At 49.7% G+C, this 17,185-nt stretch overlaps 1 protein-coding gene across 4 annotated transcripts in view; it reads left to right on the forward strand.

The window, feature by feature from the left end:
• robo3 (roundabout, axon guidance receptor, homolog 3 (Drosophila)) overlaps positions 1-17,185 on the forward strand; it is a 709,023-nt gene that overhangs the window by 625,463 nt on the left and 66,375 nt on the right. For all 4 annotated transcript variants that reach the window (XM_072486721.1, XM_072486718.1, XM_072486719.1 and 1 more), the window contains exons 17-18: positions 12,479-12,673; positions 16,942-16,965. In XM_072486721.1, the coding sequence (XP_072342822.1) occupies positions 12,479-12,673; positions 16,942-16,965 (219 nt within the window). The remainder of the gene's footprint in view (positions 1-12,478; positions 12,674-16,941; positions 16,966-17,185) is intronic.

Genomic DNA, 17,185 nt, shown 5'->3' on the forward strand with positions numbered 1-17,185 from the left:
ATTTACCCAATGTCTCCCCCCTTCCCTGTTTACTTCTCAATTAACTTCCACCTTAACATTAACAAAAACAATAACAATAACATTTCCTGCAGCATCAGTCCCTCAGTTCCGGTCCAATTTCTCTTCTTTGATGAAGGACCATGCTTCCTCCGCCGTCTCAAAATAATAGTGTCTCTCCTGATACGTGACCCATAGTCTTGCCGGCTGCAGCATCCCAAACGTCACCTTCCTTTTATGCAACACCTCTTTGGCTCGGTTGAAGCTCGCCCTCCTTCTCGCCACCTCCGCACTCCAATCCTGGTATATCCGTACCACAGCATTCTCCCATCTGCTACTCTGCACCTTTTTAGCCCATCTCAGGACCTCTTCTCTGACCTTAAGGCGGTAAAATCGCACGAGTATCGCCCTCGGTGGTTCTCCCGCTTTTGGTCTTCTCGCCGGAATCCGATTTGCCCACTCCACCTCCATGGGGCCCGCAGGGGCCTCAGCACCCATCAGTGAGCTCAGCATCTTACTTGCGTACTCTCCACAGTCCACTCCTTCCACACCCTCAGGGAGACCTAGTATCCGAAGGTTCTTCCTTCGCGCTCCGTTTTCTAGGGCCTCGATCCTTTCAGTACACTTTTTATGAAGTGCCTCGTGCGTCTGAGTCTTAACCGCCAGGCCCAGGATCTCGTCCTCAATATCTGTCACCTTCTGCTCCACCACGCGGAGCTCAGTCTCCTGAGTCTTTAATGTCTCCTTGAGCCCCTCAATTGCCTGTAGCATCGGGGTCAGCACCTCCCTCTTCAGCAGCTCCACGCACCGTCTCACGATTTCATCCTGCTCAGGCCCCCATGTTGCCTGCGCTTTCTCCGCCGCCATCTTGTACTTCTCTCTTTCTGACCCTTTGGTCGACGATTCCTCGCGCTGCAGCCGCCGCCGCCGGTTTTTTCCTCCTTCGTTTGGGGGGGGACTCCCTTCTCACACACCCCACACCGGGTTGCGTCGTCGAAAAATTCCCCGTTGGGGCTCTTAAAAGAGCCCGAATGTCCGTCGGAGCTGGAGCCGCCGAAGCGTGCGGCTAGCTAGGCATCACCGCAACCGGAAGTCCCTTCAGTGGCCTTGATGAGATCTTTTCACAATTGTTCCCTCTGCTGCTAGAATTCACCTTTGATACAGGCCCTCAGGTCAGCTTGCAGCTTTAAGCTTGCCCTTCCCCCGCCTGCATGCTGGAAGAGGCCCTGTTTATCCTGCAGTTGCAGCCAAATCTTTTACTGTTTCTGCCGTGTCTGGGAACCAAGAGACATACCCTTCCTGGGGGATACTGTCGGGGGAATGCTGCAGCCTTCTTCCCACACCGGGAAATGGCAATCAAATGCCGTGGGGGCCCTGTAACGAGCCCAAAAGTCCATTCCAAGCAGGAGCTACCGAATATGTGACCTAGCTCTGCATAGCCGCACCCGGAAGTCTATGGGCTCAAGTCTTGGGAGTGAAGTGTCATCTTTCGGGGACAGACCCAAGCTCCATCTTTGCAGCAGGATAATACCAGAAAATTACACCTTCTAACATTCCTGTGCATATAAAACTGTTATCTGACTTACCGTGATCAACACTCACTTGGGAGATGCTACATATCATTGTATAATTAGGCAATACAAAACCCTCAGATCATCAGCAGTAATGAAGAGCATCTAGACAATGCAACATAAGATATTACGTACTGTAGATACGAGGCTTATTCCGCTCAACCCAACCTCCAAGGTCCTACTCCAGATTCCGATCAGGCGGGTTGTCATCTTCTCTCCCACCACAAACTGGAAATCTCTATTCCCATTGGAATTATAAGTTGATCCAATTGCTCCTTGAATGCTTTGGTTTGATGTGTGAAGACATATGGTGTCCTGTGGATTGCCAATTAGCCCCGTTGCTCATTGAAGAGAGGTGCCTTGCCCCTCTTAAGTAGCAAGGTGTATAGTTCGGAACAGAAACAATCTGTTAACAACTTTAGAGCAGGGAGATTTAATAGAGCTGTTCGAAACGATCAAGTAGAGAGGGAGAAATTGATTCTATTGGTAGGAGGGTTGATAACCAGAAGACGCAGATTTAGGATAACTAGAAAAAGAATCAAGGGGGGTTGGTGAGAATGTTTTTGTTTTTGCACAGTCAGGTTACAATGATCTGCAATTTACACTGATTGAAACAATAGTGGATGCAGATTCAGTTGTATCTTTCAAAATGTATCCTTAAAAAGAAAGAATCTGAAATTCTATGGAGAGAAAATATCGGATTAATTAAGTAGGTTTTTGAAATAGTAGGTACAGCTACGATGCACTGAATGGTCCTGTAAGATTCTCTGATTCGAGAAGATAAGCTGTGCGCTTTGTTGCTTATTTTTCAACACCCTGGGGCTGCCATGGTTCAAACAATTGGCCAGGTTGTGATTCAGCCAGCTATGTGGAAAATACTGGCAACTTGGAGACCGGTGACACCATAGCAACATCAAGCACAAACAAACAATTAAATGTATTTTTAATGATTGATAAATTAGCTTATAAACACGATGCAGTGTGAATCAGTATTCAGCACAAGGTCCTTACATTGCCCAGCTTGACGCAGGGCTTTACAGAGAATTATTCATCAAAGGCATATTAAACAATCATTTCACATCGTTTCGCCCTGATGAAGTGCACGGAGGCATGTCTCCATGTCTGCCAGTAGCAGCATTGCTATAAGAAGTAGTGAGTGAACATGGAATGCTTCCTTACTGGGATAAGGAGCATTGGAAGTAGCTCTTTTGAATTTATTCCAGTATTTAGTTAGATCATGGTTGATCTACAATAGCTGGGCCTAGCTGCTTTGTTGCCCTAACCTTCAACACCTGCCGAACAAAATCTATTATTTTTGAAATGTTCTGTATTTGGTGGTAATATTTGATTAACACTACCCTTTGTGTATAGCTGTGCTTCCTTATATCACCCCCTGAATGACTAAGATCTATTTTATATGTCTCCTTGTTCCAGACTCCCACCAGAGGAATCTAACCCACTCTCCATCTATCTCATTAACTTCTTTCACCATCTCAAACATCTGGGCGGGATTCTCCATTTAAGCGGCTAATTGCTGGCTCGAACGAAGAATCCGTGGGAGGTCTACGTGAAGAAAATCGGAACAAACCCCTCACTGATTCTGGTCCCGGTGAGGGGCTATCACTGGCGGCACCAAAAACACCTGCATCCTGTGCCGAAAACGGCCGGAGAATGGCCGCATCCCGGACTGCACATGCGCATGGCTGACGACCTGCAGCGGTCGCGCCACGCAACGTGGCGCTGGCCACGCGCTGACCCAATCTGCAAACTGCGACCCCACAGCCCACCCCCTGGCCACCCCTCACCCATCCACCAGCCCTCGCTGAAGCCCCCCCGGCCAACAGCACCAATCCCGGCCGAGTGTTGTGACGCTGGACACAGTCTGAAGCCGCCATGCAGGGTTCAAGATTTCTGTGAGGACATGGCGCCAAAGGCCTTCCATGCCAACCGGTGGGGTGCCAACCACTCCAGGGCGGGCCTGGCCCCTAAAGTTCCGGGCTTGGCCCCTAACAGCCTCCTCGAACAGGCGCCGGAATGTGGCAACTAGGGGCTTTTCACAGTAACGTCATTTGAAGCCTACTTGTGACAATAAGCGATTTTCATTTCATAAAGGTGCGGAGGAATCCGCACCTTTGGGGCGGCCCGACGCCGGAGTGGTTCACGCCACTCTATCCCGCCGGGACCCCCCGCCGGGTAGGGGAGAATCCCGCCCATGGTATCGGTGTCGGGCAACGGAGAATCCCGCCCCTGATTTAGGTCACCCCTCAATCATCTACACTTCAGGAGGGCCGGGGCGCTCCTCACTCAGTCCATAAGAACAGAAGACATGGGAGTAGAATTAGGCCTCGTGGCCCATCAGGTTAGCTCCGCCATTGAATCGTGGCTGATATTTTTCTCATCCCCATTCTCCTGCCTTGTCCCCATAAACCCTTATCCCCTTATTAATCAAGAACCTATCGATCTCTGTCTTAAAGACACTCAGTGATTTGGCCTCCACAGCCTTGTGCGGCAAAGAGTGCCACAGATTCACCACCTTTAATGGGCAGCACGGAACCACAAGTGGGTAGCTTCACAGCGCCAGTGTCCCAGGTTCAATTCCCTGCTGAGTCACTGTCTGTGCAGAGTCTGTACGTTCTCCCCGTGTCTGCGTGGGTTACCTCTTGGTGCTTCGGTTTCCTCCTACAGTCCAAAAAAGTGCAGGTTAGGTGGATTGGCCATGCTAAATTGCCCTTAGTGTCCAAAAAGGTTAGAAGGGGTTATTGAGTTACGGGGATAGGGTCGAAGTGAGGGCTTAATGTGGGTCAGTGCACACTCGATGGGCCGAATGACCTCCTTGTTCTATGTTCTCCTGGCTGAAGAAATTCCTCCTCAGGTTAGTTTTAAAGGATCGTCCATTTAGTCTGAGATTGTGTCCTCTGCTTCTAGTTTTTCCTACAAGGAGAAACATCCTCTCCACATCCACTCTATCCAGGCCTCGCAGTATCCTGTAAGTTTCAATAAAATCCCCTCATCCTTCTAAACTCCCAACGGGTACAGACCCAGAGTCCTCAACTGCTCCTCATATGACAAGCTCTTCATTGCAGGGATCATTATTGTGAAACTCCTCTGGACCCTTTCCATGGCCAGCACATACTTCCTCAGATATGGGGCCCAAAACTGCTCACAATACTCCAAATGGGGTCTGACCAGAGCCTTATACAGCCTCAGAAGTACATTCCTGGTCTTGTATTCTAGCCCCCCTGACATGTATGCTAACATTGCATTTGCCTTCCTAACTGCCGACTGGACCTGCGCGTTAATCTTAAGAGAATCGTGAATGGGCATCATGGTGACGCAGTGGGTTAGCACTGCTGCCCCAAGGCGCCGAGGTCCCAGATTTGATCCGGGCTCTGGGTCACTATCCGTGTGGAGTTTGCACATTCTCCCCATGTTTGCGTGGGTTTCACCCCCGCAACCCAAAGATGTGCAGGCTAGATGGATTAACCACGCTGAATTGCTCCTAAATTGGAAAAAATGAATTGGGTACTGTAAAATTTTTAAAAAAGAGAATTGTGAACAAGGACTCCCAAGACCCTTTGTGCTTCTGATTTCCTAAGCATTTCCCCATTTAGAAAATAGTCTATGTCTCCATTCCTCCTTCTAAAGTGCATAACTTCACACTTTTCCACATTGTATTCCATCTGCCACTTTGCCCACTCGCTTAGTCTTTCTCTAGCTCATCTACTTCCTCAATACTACCTGTCCCTCTACAGATCTTTGTATCATCTGCAAACAGTGCCTTCAGTTCCTTCTTCCAGATCGTTAATGTATATTGTGAAAAGTTGTGGTCCCAGCACAGACCCCTGAGGCACACCACTGGTCACTGGCTGCCATCCTGAAAAAGACCCCTTTATCCCCACTCTCTGCCTTCTGCCCGTCAGCCAATCCTCTATACATGCGAGGACCTTACCCTTAACACCATGTGCTCTTAACTTAATTAACAGTCTCCTATGCGGCTTCCTATGCGGTCATTGTTATATACCTTCTAGCGAGAAACTCAGAGCAGCAGACAGATTGACCTAGGATCACGACATTCAGCCACTTAACTATATTTGGTCCCTGATTTTGATGGAGCCAAAATGACTCCAGAGCCATTTAAAAATGACGGTCGGGTCCCAATTTTAGGATTCGCCTCTCCATTCCCGGTGCCCCCAGTTTTCACTGGCATGGGATATGGATGCAGGTAACGAGCCTGTGTGCTGTACTCCTGACCTATTCAGCCCCATTGTGGTGATAGATATCTCCATCCCCTTTGGTCCCTCATACTTTCCATTCCAAATCGTGGCTGTTCCATGTCTACTCATCCAATATACACAATGTACAGAACCACATAGTAACAATAGCATATGTGGAACTGCTCAGGAAACAAAAAGTCAATTCATATTCCCGTGTCTGCATGGGTTTCCTCCCACAGTCCAAAGATGTGCAAGTTAGGTGGATTGGAAATGCCAAATTATCCCTAGGTGGGGTTACAAGAATAAGATGGGCCTAGGTTAGGGTGCTCTTTCAGAAGGTCGGTGAAGACTCAATGGGCCAAACGGCCTCCTCCTGCCCTGTAGGGATTCTATGATTTATAATATATCTTCTTTTGAAAAAAAATTGTTGTTCCTACAATTCGACAAAAGTATTGCAGATTATTAAAGTATCAATAACAGAGTCTTCAAACACTTCAAACCTCTTAATCTTGTGCAAAAATAAACACTGAGACATTGACAAAAGATATAATTGAGAGGACAATTTATTATAATCACTCAAAGATGCCAATCAAGAAAACTCAACAGTTCTCTCCAGCTTGCTGAGTAAATCTTTTTCTGAACTTGGGCTCTGAGCCAAGCAAACTTAATGGGAACAGATGTAAGAACTCTCTCTTTCAAAGGATAGGTACGTAAGCAGTTGCTGGAGTTGCTCGCTTCTGCCTTGATGTAGTATTCTAAACTTGGCCCCGCTGTTGAGAGGAGGTGGAATGTGTGCCCAGCTTGGGTGTTTGCATGAGCTGTGGCACAGTTGGAAGCCCTCTTGCTTTTGGGTTCCAGGTTCAAGCCCCCCTGCAGTGGTTCCAGCACAAAAATCAAAGCTGGCACTAGACTGCTGCCGGACGGTTGGAGGTGTGAGGCGTGATTCTCTGTCCGGCCCACCAGTTTTCTGGTGCGCCCACCCCCCCCCTATTAAATTTAGAGTACCCAATTCATTTTTTCCAATTAAGGGGCAATTTAGCGTGGCCAATCCACCTACCTTGCACATCTTTGGGGTGTGGGGGTGAAACCCACACAAACACGGGGAGAATGGTCAAATTCCACACTGACAGTGACCCAGAGCCAGGATCGAACCTGGGACCTCGGCGCCGTGAGGCAGCAGGGCTAACCACTGCGCCACCGTGCTGCCCTCCATGACACTATTTCAAAGAAGGGGCCGGGAGTTATCCCTGGTGTCCGGGCCAATATTTATCTCTCTATTGCCATCACAAAAGAACAGATTATCTGGTCATTTTGAATTGCTGTTGGTGAAAATGTGCTGTACTCAAAATTGGCTGCTGCATTATAACAGTGACTAGATTTCCTAACATCTTTAGAGTGCTGACCGTTGGTCATGAAAAGTGCTGTATAGTACAAGGCTTTTTTTTTAAGCATCCACCAAAATGTACCCAGGCCTATTATAATTATAACACATGCAGAAAGACAGCATATTATCATTTCAGAACATAGGAACAGGAGCAGGCCATTCAGCCCCTCATGTAAGTCTGCCATTGAGTTAGATCATAGCTTATCAGTACCTCAATTCCATTTACCCACCTTTGGCCATGCTGCGCTCGAAAAGCAGCTCGCCATGGCACAGCTCCTGGGATCTAACCTTCTCACAATGCCTCGCGAGATTTAACGCGATCCCACGAGATCTTGCAATGTGCACTTTTGGCAAATCTGCACATTAAAGCAAGAAAGCAGAGACCAGCGAGACACTGGTCGTGCCACCTGGGTACCAGCCTGGCACTGCTAAGGTGCTCAGGTGGCACTGCCAGCTGGCAGGGTCACTGCCTGTGTGCCAGGCTGACATTTTTTGCACGGTGGCAATCGGGCTGGGGGCGCCCTGCGTGGGTTGGAGGGAGGTGCGGGAGGGTCCAGGTACCATCCCATAGTGCATTGGGGCTTAGGGGGATTGGAGGTCGTGTCAGGGGCTCCAGAGATTGGGATGCCATTTAAAAGTGATTCGGACCTTGAGTGACTGTTTGTGTGGACTTTGGACTTTCTCCCTGTGTTTGTGTGGGTTTCCTTCAGGTGCTCCAGGTTCCTCCCATAGTCCAACGATTTGCAGGTTAGGTGGATTGGCCATGCTAAATTGCCCCTTTGTGCCCAAAGGTTAGATGGAGTTACAGGAGTAGGGCGGGGCTGTGAGCCTTTGTAGGGTGCTCTTTCAGAGGGTCAGTGCAGACTCGATGGGCTGAATGGCCTCCTTCTGCACTGTAGGGATTCCATACCTCAATGAATCCATCTCAGCCTTGAAAATTTTTATCTACCCAGCATTGACAGCCTTTTGGGAGCACAAACTTCAAATTTCCACTACTCTTTGTGTGAGAAATTGTTTCCTGGGGCGGGATTCTCCAACCCCCCGCTGGGTCGGAGAATCCCCAGGGGGGTGGCGCGAATCTGGCCCCGACGCCGGCTGCCGTATTCTCTGGCGGCATTTTTCAGGCGGGGGCGGGGTTCACACCACCATGGTCGGGGGCACCCCCAACAATTCTCTGGGCCCCGATGGGTCGAGCGGCCGTCTGGGGGGATACACACGTCCACGGTGGCCTGGCCCACGATCAGGGCCCACCGATCTGCGGTAAACCCTCTGTAGAACCCTCTGTGCGTGCGCCAGAACACGCCGGCGGTTCCGCGCGTGCGTAGGATCATGCCGGCCCTTTGGCGCACACGCGAACTTGCGCAGCCCCTTCGCTGCCGGCTGCAGTGGCGCCAACCCCTCCGCCGTCCACCTACCCCCTAGACCGGTGAGAAGTCCTCACCTTGGGGGCCCATTGACGTCGGAATGGTTGGCACCGGTTTCCCCGCCGGCGTGGGGACTTAGGGCGGGATTCTCTGATCCTGAGGCTAAGTGTTGATGCCGTCGTAAACGCCGATGCGTTTCCCAACGCCGTCAACATGGCCTCAGGATCAGCAATTCTGGCCCCTACAGGGGGCCAGCATGGCACTGGAGCGACCGTCGCCGCTCCAGCTGCTGATCCCGGCGTCAACTGGGTGCCATGGGGTCTGCGCATGCACAGTGGCCCCGGCACCAACGCGTGCATGCGCAGCGGCACCGGCGCCAACATGCGCATGCACAGTGGCTCCCTTCTCCGTGCCGGCCCCAACGCAACATGGCGTAGGGATACTGGGGCCGGCACGGAAGAAAGGAGGCCCCAGCCCGAGAGGCCGGCCCGCCAATCGGAGGGCCCAATCGCGGGCAAGGCCACAGGGGAGGCCCCCCTTCCTCTCCACAGGCCGCCCCCTGACCCTTTTACGCCGTGGTCCGGCTAAGCGCAGGTTCGAACGGCACCGGCGGGACTCAGATTTTTTGGTACAGCTGCTTGGCCCATCCTGGGTGGAGATTCGCCGGGGGGTCCCCTGTAGAGCGGCCCCTGGCCGGCGCCGCACCAACCGTGCTGCCGCCAATGGCGTCGATTCTTGGCTCTACGGAGAATCGTGTCCCGGCGTCGGGGCGGCGTGGCGCGATCCGCTCCGTTCGCAGCGATTCTCCGGCCCGGCCCCGGGCTGAGAGAATCCCGCCCGGAAAGGAGAATCCCAGCCCTGATTTCAGTACTGAATGGGGCAGTTCTATTATCAACATCCATGGTCGGGATTCTCCGACCCCCGCCAGGTCAGAGAATCCCCCAGCAATTCTCCATGCCCCGATGGGCCGAGCGGCCGTCTGTTTTTGGCCAGTCCCACCGGCGTGGGTTACGTATGGTCCCACATTGCGGGACCTGGCAGGTAAGTCGGCGGGGGCGGTTCTTGGGGGGTGCGGGGGGTTTTCCGACCCCGGGGTGAGCCCCCACGTGGCCTGGCCCGCGATCGAGCCCACCGATCTGCAGGCGGGACTGTTCTGTGGGGGCACTTCTTCCTTCCACGCCGGCCCCTGTAGGGCTCCACCATGGCCGGCGTGGACAAGAGAACCGCCCGCGCATGCGGCAAATTACGCCGGCCGGTCTGCGCATGTGCGGAGCTACGCCGGCGATTCGGCGAATGCACGAGATCACGCCGGCCCTTCGGCGCATGCGCGAACTCGCGTCGTCCCTTTGCCGCCAGCTGGAGCGGCGCTAACGCCTCCGCCGTCCACCTAGCCCCCGAAAGTGCAGAGTGGTTGGCGTGGGGACTTAGTCCCCAGAAGGGAGAATCCCGGCCCATGTTCTATCGGTGATGTAATTGCTCAACTCAGTGGAGTAGAACTCATGTTTATGAAACCTGCCTTCATCATTTAACCCTCAAAGCCCTATGGATGCCTGGTTAGGGGTTGGGGAGGGGGGTGGATTTATATTGATTCACGTGTTCAGCTTCACAACCAAAAGTTTCACTTTAAAAAAAAAAAAATTCGAGTACCCAATTCATTTTTTCCAATTAAGGGGCAATTTAGCATGGCCAGTCCACCTAGCCTGCACATTTTTGGGTTGTGGGGGCGAAACCCACACAAACACAAGGAGAATGTGCAAACTCCACATAGACAGTGACCCAGAGCCGGGATCGAACCTGGGACCTCGGCGCTGTGAGGCTGCAGGGCTAACCCACTGCGCCACCATGCTGCCCTCCAAAAGTTTCACTTTCTGACATTTCCTCTCTATCTTTGGCTGCCCTGGAGGCTGTTGGCAATTCTTGACGATGCCACGCCTCGCCGGGGTGCCTTAGTTGCCATCATTCACCTGGAAAATCAAATCAACCTCAGACCAAAATACCCACAGGGCTCAGGAGAAAATGTCCCGCTTTGCCAAAGATGTGCGAAGATTTCAGGAAAGAGGAAACTCTCTCTCCAAATCTCTCCATTCCATTGCACTGAATGCTGTATTTTGATCAATCCAATTGACAGGTGGTGGGAGCCATCTGTGTAGCTGCTCACCCCTCCCTTGGGTTGGGAGAGGTACACAATGGAGATCAGGGGCATTTCCACAAGCCAGCAGGAGAGAATTAGTGGGTCAGTCAGCCTTGAGCCTTTGTTGAGAGTATTTTTCTCCTATGGCTGCAATTTGTCTGGGAGCAAGGAACATGGTAAGAGAGAATATTGGACTGAAGGATTTCTAAACAATAGGAGAAAGATCATGGCTGGATCTTCACTCCTGCGGCAGGTATCCTGAGTCAGAACATTTCCCAGCTCAGTGCACCCTCCTCAAGAAAAGATGTCCACAATGGCACACTTTTCACTCTGGGCTCTTGGTGTAATATCAACAACCAGCTGCTTGAAATAGATTTCTCCCACTCATCACTAACACAGGCAGGCTGTGTTTTTTAAAAGGTTGGATATTTAAATAATTTTACAGTTCTGCACACATACATCTGTTAGAGGTGAAAATATTCACACGAAGGCCTGAGTATAAGTTTAAAAAAAGCAGTTTATTATGTCAGAATTCTGGGAGAGAAGGCCTGAGACTCCGCAGCCTATTGACAGCACCTTTTCTCACTTGAGCTAAGGCTCACACGGGTTAATATACAGATTCAGGGGGTGGATTCTTATTTACATACAATCATTCAACTATATTCGCGTCACACTTTATTACATGCAGTCAATCAATTTTCTTAGCATCTCAGTTATGACATATATGATTAAACTGGGTGTTGTCTTACCCGTCCCTAACTTCATACAGAAGTCATTCAAAACTAAGACAAGGATATGTCCTGTCTACAGCTGTGGACCTTGAGCTTTATCAAGGATACATTACATGTCTTGTTCTGAGAAGCTGTTATCAGCGGCTATTGGGATACTCCCTATACATACCCACGGTTGGTTCTCATGAGACAGTTGACAGGGAATGTGGCTTGTTCAGCCATTTTGTGTCTTTAATATCACAAAATAGCTAACAGCCATTTTGTGTCTTTTCTGATATTAACAACATTGTGTATACACTTTCTATTTCTACAAATTGCCTCTTCTAAACAGGCATCTAAGCCAATGAGTACATTTTGTCTCATCAGAACTATTCAAAAGTAATATAGGAGCACAAATGTAGTTACAGGGCCACTTATAATTTATATCATAGTCCAGTATCAGAAAATGCCCTCCAACACATCCATAGGTGGATTGGCCGTGCTAAATTACCCCTTTGTGTCCAAAAAAGGTTAGGTAGGGTTACTGGGTTATGGGAATAGGGTGTAAGTGTGGGCTTGGATTGGGTGTTCTTTCCAAAGGCCGGTGCAGACTCAATTGGCCGAATGGCCTCCTTCTGCACTGTAGATTCTACGATACCTTATCTGCTATTCACATGCATTTCCATCTCCTCCATAATTCTGTGACTCCCACACTGCTGGATAGGACACTTGCTACTGCAAAAATGGGGTCCGTTTGAACTCAGTATTGTGAAATTCAAATGGCCCTGTTAAGATGACGCTTCCTTCATGTGCGAATAACGCCCTTTCCCCTACTGACAAAAATGGGATCAGTCAGTCCTGTCATTTTTGAAGGCCCACTGTGCCTCCACAACTCAACAATCCGGCCTAACATTGCAATACAGAGGATGAGGCAAAATTTCATCTTGGGTAGCAATGAAAAACTGGTGGCGTGTGAAACGGGTGGAGTATCCGTTACCGCTCATTTCACATTACAGTCCAAGATGAATTTCCAACATGATTTTTTTTAAAACTGCCTTACTTTTGTCAACCTTTGAAGACTCTTCTAACCTGATCAACTCTCCTCAGATCCAACTACAGATCAGGAACCTGTTACCGTCGAAGACAATGAAAATGTCAGCCTGACAGAGCAGATAACGGTCGTGGTGAAACAGCCAGCATTCATCGCTGGCATTGGCGGAGCATGCTGGGTGATCCTGATGGGGTTCAGTGTGTGGCTGTACTGCCGAAGAAAGAAAAGGAAGGAGCTCAGTCATTTCACTGGTGAGTTGTAAAGTTACAACCATAATGTATATTTATACAGTGGTTGTCTCATAGGAGATTGTCCAAGGCACTTAATTGGAGTGCTATCATACATAATTTAACACAGGTACATATTGAAGGTATTTGGACACTTGCTTAAGAGGAGGTAGGCTTCAGGTTGCATTTTAAAGGAAAGAATGGTGGATAAGTTTATGAAGGGAATTCCAGAGCTTGGACCTTGGCAATTGAGGGCATGGCCATTAGCAGTGGAGCGATGAAAATTGGGAGCAAGAGGACAGATTTGGAGGAGTGCAGGAATCTGAGAAGACCGTAAGACCGGAGGAGATTAAAGGTGCAGGAGGAATATGGTTTGCATGGTTATGAACTCCATGATAAGAACTGTAAAATCAAGGCATTGTTAGAATGGGAATCAGTGTGAATTAGAGAGATCATGGAGAGAGGTCTTCTATATATATATCTCTACCTCTACATTGTAGGATATAAACTTAGTACGCACACTGAATCTTATCACAGGGGGCAGTTGTAATATTCTCATCCATCCTGTACCACAGTGTACCACCTGTACCACAGTGAGTACCCCTTTAGAACCCCCTTTGATTCCTTGGCCACTTTCCAATAGCTGTCCAAAGTGGACTAGCAGGCCAGACAAGTGTATCAAACTCAATACCCCAACCACTTTTCTCGACCGCCATCCCACCCTACACATCTGTTGTATAGAGAGCAGGCTCTTGTATTTTCCTCAGGGGTATCCCTTCTTTCCTGAAGGTGCTGATTCATGATGATGTACCTCCTGTTGGGTCTTTCCTGCCTCTACAGAGACACTATTTTGTGTGTGTCAGTCTAAGTGAAGGATGTAAGTGGCAGGCCCTTCAATCAGGGAGGGTAAGAGGATGTCGCTCAAGTTTGTTCTCATGTGGCTCGGGCTAATTGTAGCACCAACTGCCTCTCCAACTAAGATCTATTAAGGAAGCAAAGACTACAAAACAATTTGAACAATGTGCTTAGTAACACGCTGGGCTGGAGGGTTGCTGCTGTTGGAACCTGCCTAAAGTTGTTTTGTAACGAGGGGAGGTTGCCGACCATGATCAGTGTCACTTGATGGCAGAATATAGAAAATATATCTCTTCTGGGGTCATAGCTTCACTGTAAGCCTGGAGGAAATTCTGTTTTACACTCTTAGCTTGGGTCACAGGTACCCGCTGGGTGAAGAACGAGACTCAGTTGTTCTGGTAGCTCAGTGCTGTACAGGTACACATGTAGTTTCAATATCATCCACTCTAGGTCTGGCAATTGATGGCAGGAACAAGTTGTCCCGTGGGAATCTTTCTATGCATCTCAGCAATATTCATCTCACAATCATAATGCTCGAACAATATCTGTTCTGCCTCCTCCATTACAGCACTAACCAAGCTCATCACCTTCCAGATAAGTGGACCCATTCTATAGATGCTGACCATGAGCTGTTCAGTTGACCTTTGCTGACATAGAATGCAGTGAATCACTCCAGGTTACTGAATAGCTAAGACCATGAAGTTATGTGACAGTTCCATATCTTCCTTTCTTGCGCCCGTTACAATTCAACCATTTTTTGTTGAAGAAAATAAACCACTATTGTTTCCTCTCAGCCACCGCGCTCCAACCGAGTGAATGGACAAACAGACTGCCTCAGGGCACGGCTGCTAAATTTCCCATGCTGGTGGGGAAGAACCTTTCCTCCTTATGACACCGCTTTGAGCGCAGCTGAATTAAGAGGTGTGGGGAATCTCCGGCACTGACACCTGGACTATTCACTTGTGGCACTGCACAGTTAGAATTGCAATTTTGTTATGAAGTTTTTTTAAAAATTGGATGCCATACCTAGCACAAAGGAAGGTGGTTGTGGCTGTTTGAGATCACTCACCTCAGATCCGGGACATCACGACAGGAGTTCCTCAGGATAGCGTCCTTGACCCAGCCATCTTCAGCTGCTCCATCAATTACCTTTCTTCCATCATAGGTTAGATTTGGGGATGTTCGCTGATGATTGCACCATGTTCAGCACCATTCACAACTCCTCAGACTGAAACAATCCATGTGCAAATGCAGCATGACCTGAAGCATATCCAGGATTGGGCTGACAAGTGGCAAGTAACATTATCGCCACACAAGTGCCAGACATCCACCATCTCCAATAAGAGAGAATCAAACCGCCGCCCCTTGACATTCAATGACATTACCATCACTAAATGCCCCACTATCAACATCCTGGGGGTTACCATTGACCAGAAGCTGAACTGAACTAGCCATATAAATACTGTGATTACTAGAGCAGGCTAGAGGCTCAGAATCGTGCAGTGAGAAACTCACCTCCTGATTCCTCAAGGCATTTCCACCACCTACAAGGCACAACTCAGGAGTGGGATGGAATGTTCCTCACTTGCCTGAATGAGTACAGCTCCAAGAACACTCGAGAAGCTCAACACCATCCAGGACAAAGTAGCGTGCTTGACTGGCACCCTTTCCACAAATATTCACTCCCTTCACCACTGATGCATAGTTGCAGCTCCTCAGACAACACCAAGGCTCCTTAGACAACACCTTCGAAACCCATGACCAGTACCATCTAGAAGGACAAGGGCAGCAGATACATGGGAGCACCACCACCTGAATGAAGGTCTCTCTCCAAGTCAATCACCATCGTGACTTAGAAAGATATCGCCATTACTTCACTTTCGCTAGGTCAAAATCCTGGAACTCCCTCCCCAACAGCCCTGTGGGTGGGTGTACTTACACCTCAGGGACTGCAGCGGTTCAAGAAGGCAGCACACAAGACCTTCTCAAGAACAATTAAGAATGGGCAATAAATGCTGGCCTAGCCAGAATAACCAACACCCCTTAAAAATGAATTTATTTATTTAAAACATTTTTAAAAAAAATTAGAGTATGCAACTCTTTTTTTCCAATTAAGGGGCAATTTAGCGTGGCTAATCCACATAGCCTGCACATCTTTGGGTTTTGGGGATGAGACCCACGCAGACACAGAGGGCCGGAGAATCGCCGGGGGGCGGGGTGAATCCCGCCCCATTGCCCCGACGCCGGCTGGCGAATTCTCCAGCGCCGGTTTTTTGGCGGGTGCGGGAATCACATCGCGCCGGTTGGGGGCCGTTGGCAGCGGCCCCCCGGCGATTCTCCACTCTACGATAGGCCGAGCGGCCGCCCGTTTTCGGCCTGTCCCCCCGGCGTAAATTGCACAAGGTTCTTACTGGCGGGACCTGGCTCTGCGGGAGGCCTGCGGAGTCCTCGGGGGGCGGGTGCGGGGGATCTGGCCTGCGATTGGGGCCCACCGTTCTGCAGGCGGGCCTGTGCCATGGGGCACTCTTTCCCTCCGTGCCGGCCGCTGTAATGCTCCACCATGGCCGGTGCGGAGAAGAAACCCACTGCGCATGTGCAGGAATCACAGCAGCGGTTCTGGGAACACGCTGGCGCTCCTGCGCTTGCGCCAAATCGCGCCTGCCGGCGGAGGCCCTTCGGCGCCGGTTGGCGCAGCGCCAATCACTCCAGCGCCGGCATAGCCCCCGAAGGTGCGGAGGATTCCGCACCTTCTGGGCGGCCTGATGCCGGAGTGATTCACGCCACTCTTTGGCGCCGGTACGTCCCGCCTGCTGGATACCGGAGAATCCCACCCAGGGAGAATGTGCAAACTCCACACAGGTCGAACCCGTGTCCTCGGCCCTGAAGCAGCAGTGCCAACCACTGCGCCATCGTTCTGCTCCCTTAAAAATTAATTTTTTGTGTGCCTTTGCTCTACCTCTGGCACAATAGGTTTATAATGCCTCATCCTGTCAAAATAGAGATAAGGGGCTATATTTGTGGGTGGCCATGATTCTTCCTCATTAATATCATGGCCTGGGTGACACAGAGAATGTTGGTTTCCCTTGTGGGAGAGTCTAGGACCAGAGAGCATAATCTCAGAGTAGGGGGTCACCCATTGAAAACAGAGATGAGGAGAAATTTCTTCTCTCAGAGCACAGTGAATCTGTAGAATTCTTTACCGTAGAGAGCTGTAGAGGCTGGGTCGTTAAGATAGTCAGATTTTTAATTAGTAAGGGGATCGAGGGTTATGGGGATAAGATGGGAAAGTGAAGTTGAGGATTATCACATCAGATTAGTGGTGATCTCATTGAATGATGGAGCAGACTCGATGGGCCGAATGACCTACTTCTGCTCCTATGTCTTATGGTAAAGTGTTAATTCCATCCGCTGATGATCCTCTTTCCTCTCCTTTACAGCTTCCTTTGCATACACACCAGCAGGTATGTTAAGTAGCCATGATCTATTCTCTGAAATTTGGAACTGTTGCCTTGTAGTCTACAAAGGAACAAAGGCTATGACTGTGAAGTAAAGTAACAAAGCTCCAAAGGCCATTCAATAAAAGCATTGCTCTACCAAGCTTTTACACGGCCGCATCAGATGAGTTGTTTTGCTCGTAACAGTCACGAGAAAATTATCTTGACTGCAGAGGTTCAGTGCACT

This window comes from Scyliorhinus torazame, chromosome 21 (genome assembly GCF_047496885.1).
Source record: "Scyliorhinus torazame isolate Kashiwa2021f chromosome 21, sScyTor2.1, whole genome shotgun sequence".
NCBI classification, from domain to species: domain Eukaryota; kingdom Metazoa; phylum Chordata; class Chondrichthyes; order Carcharhiniformes; family Scyliorhinidae; genus Scyliorhinus; species Scyliorhinus torazame.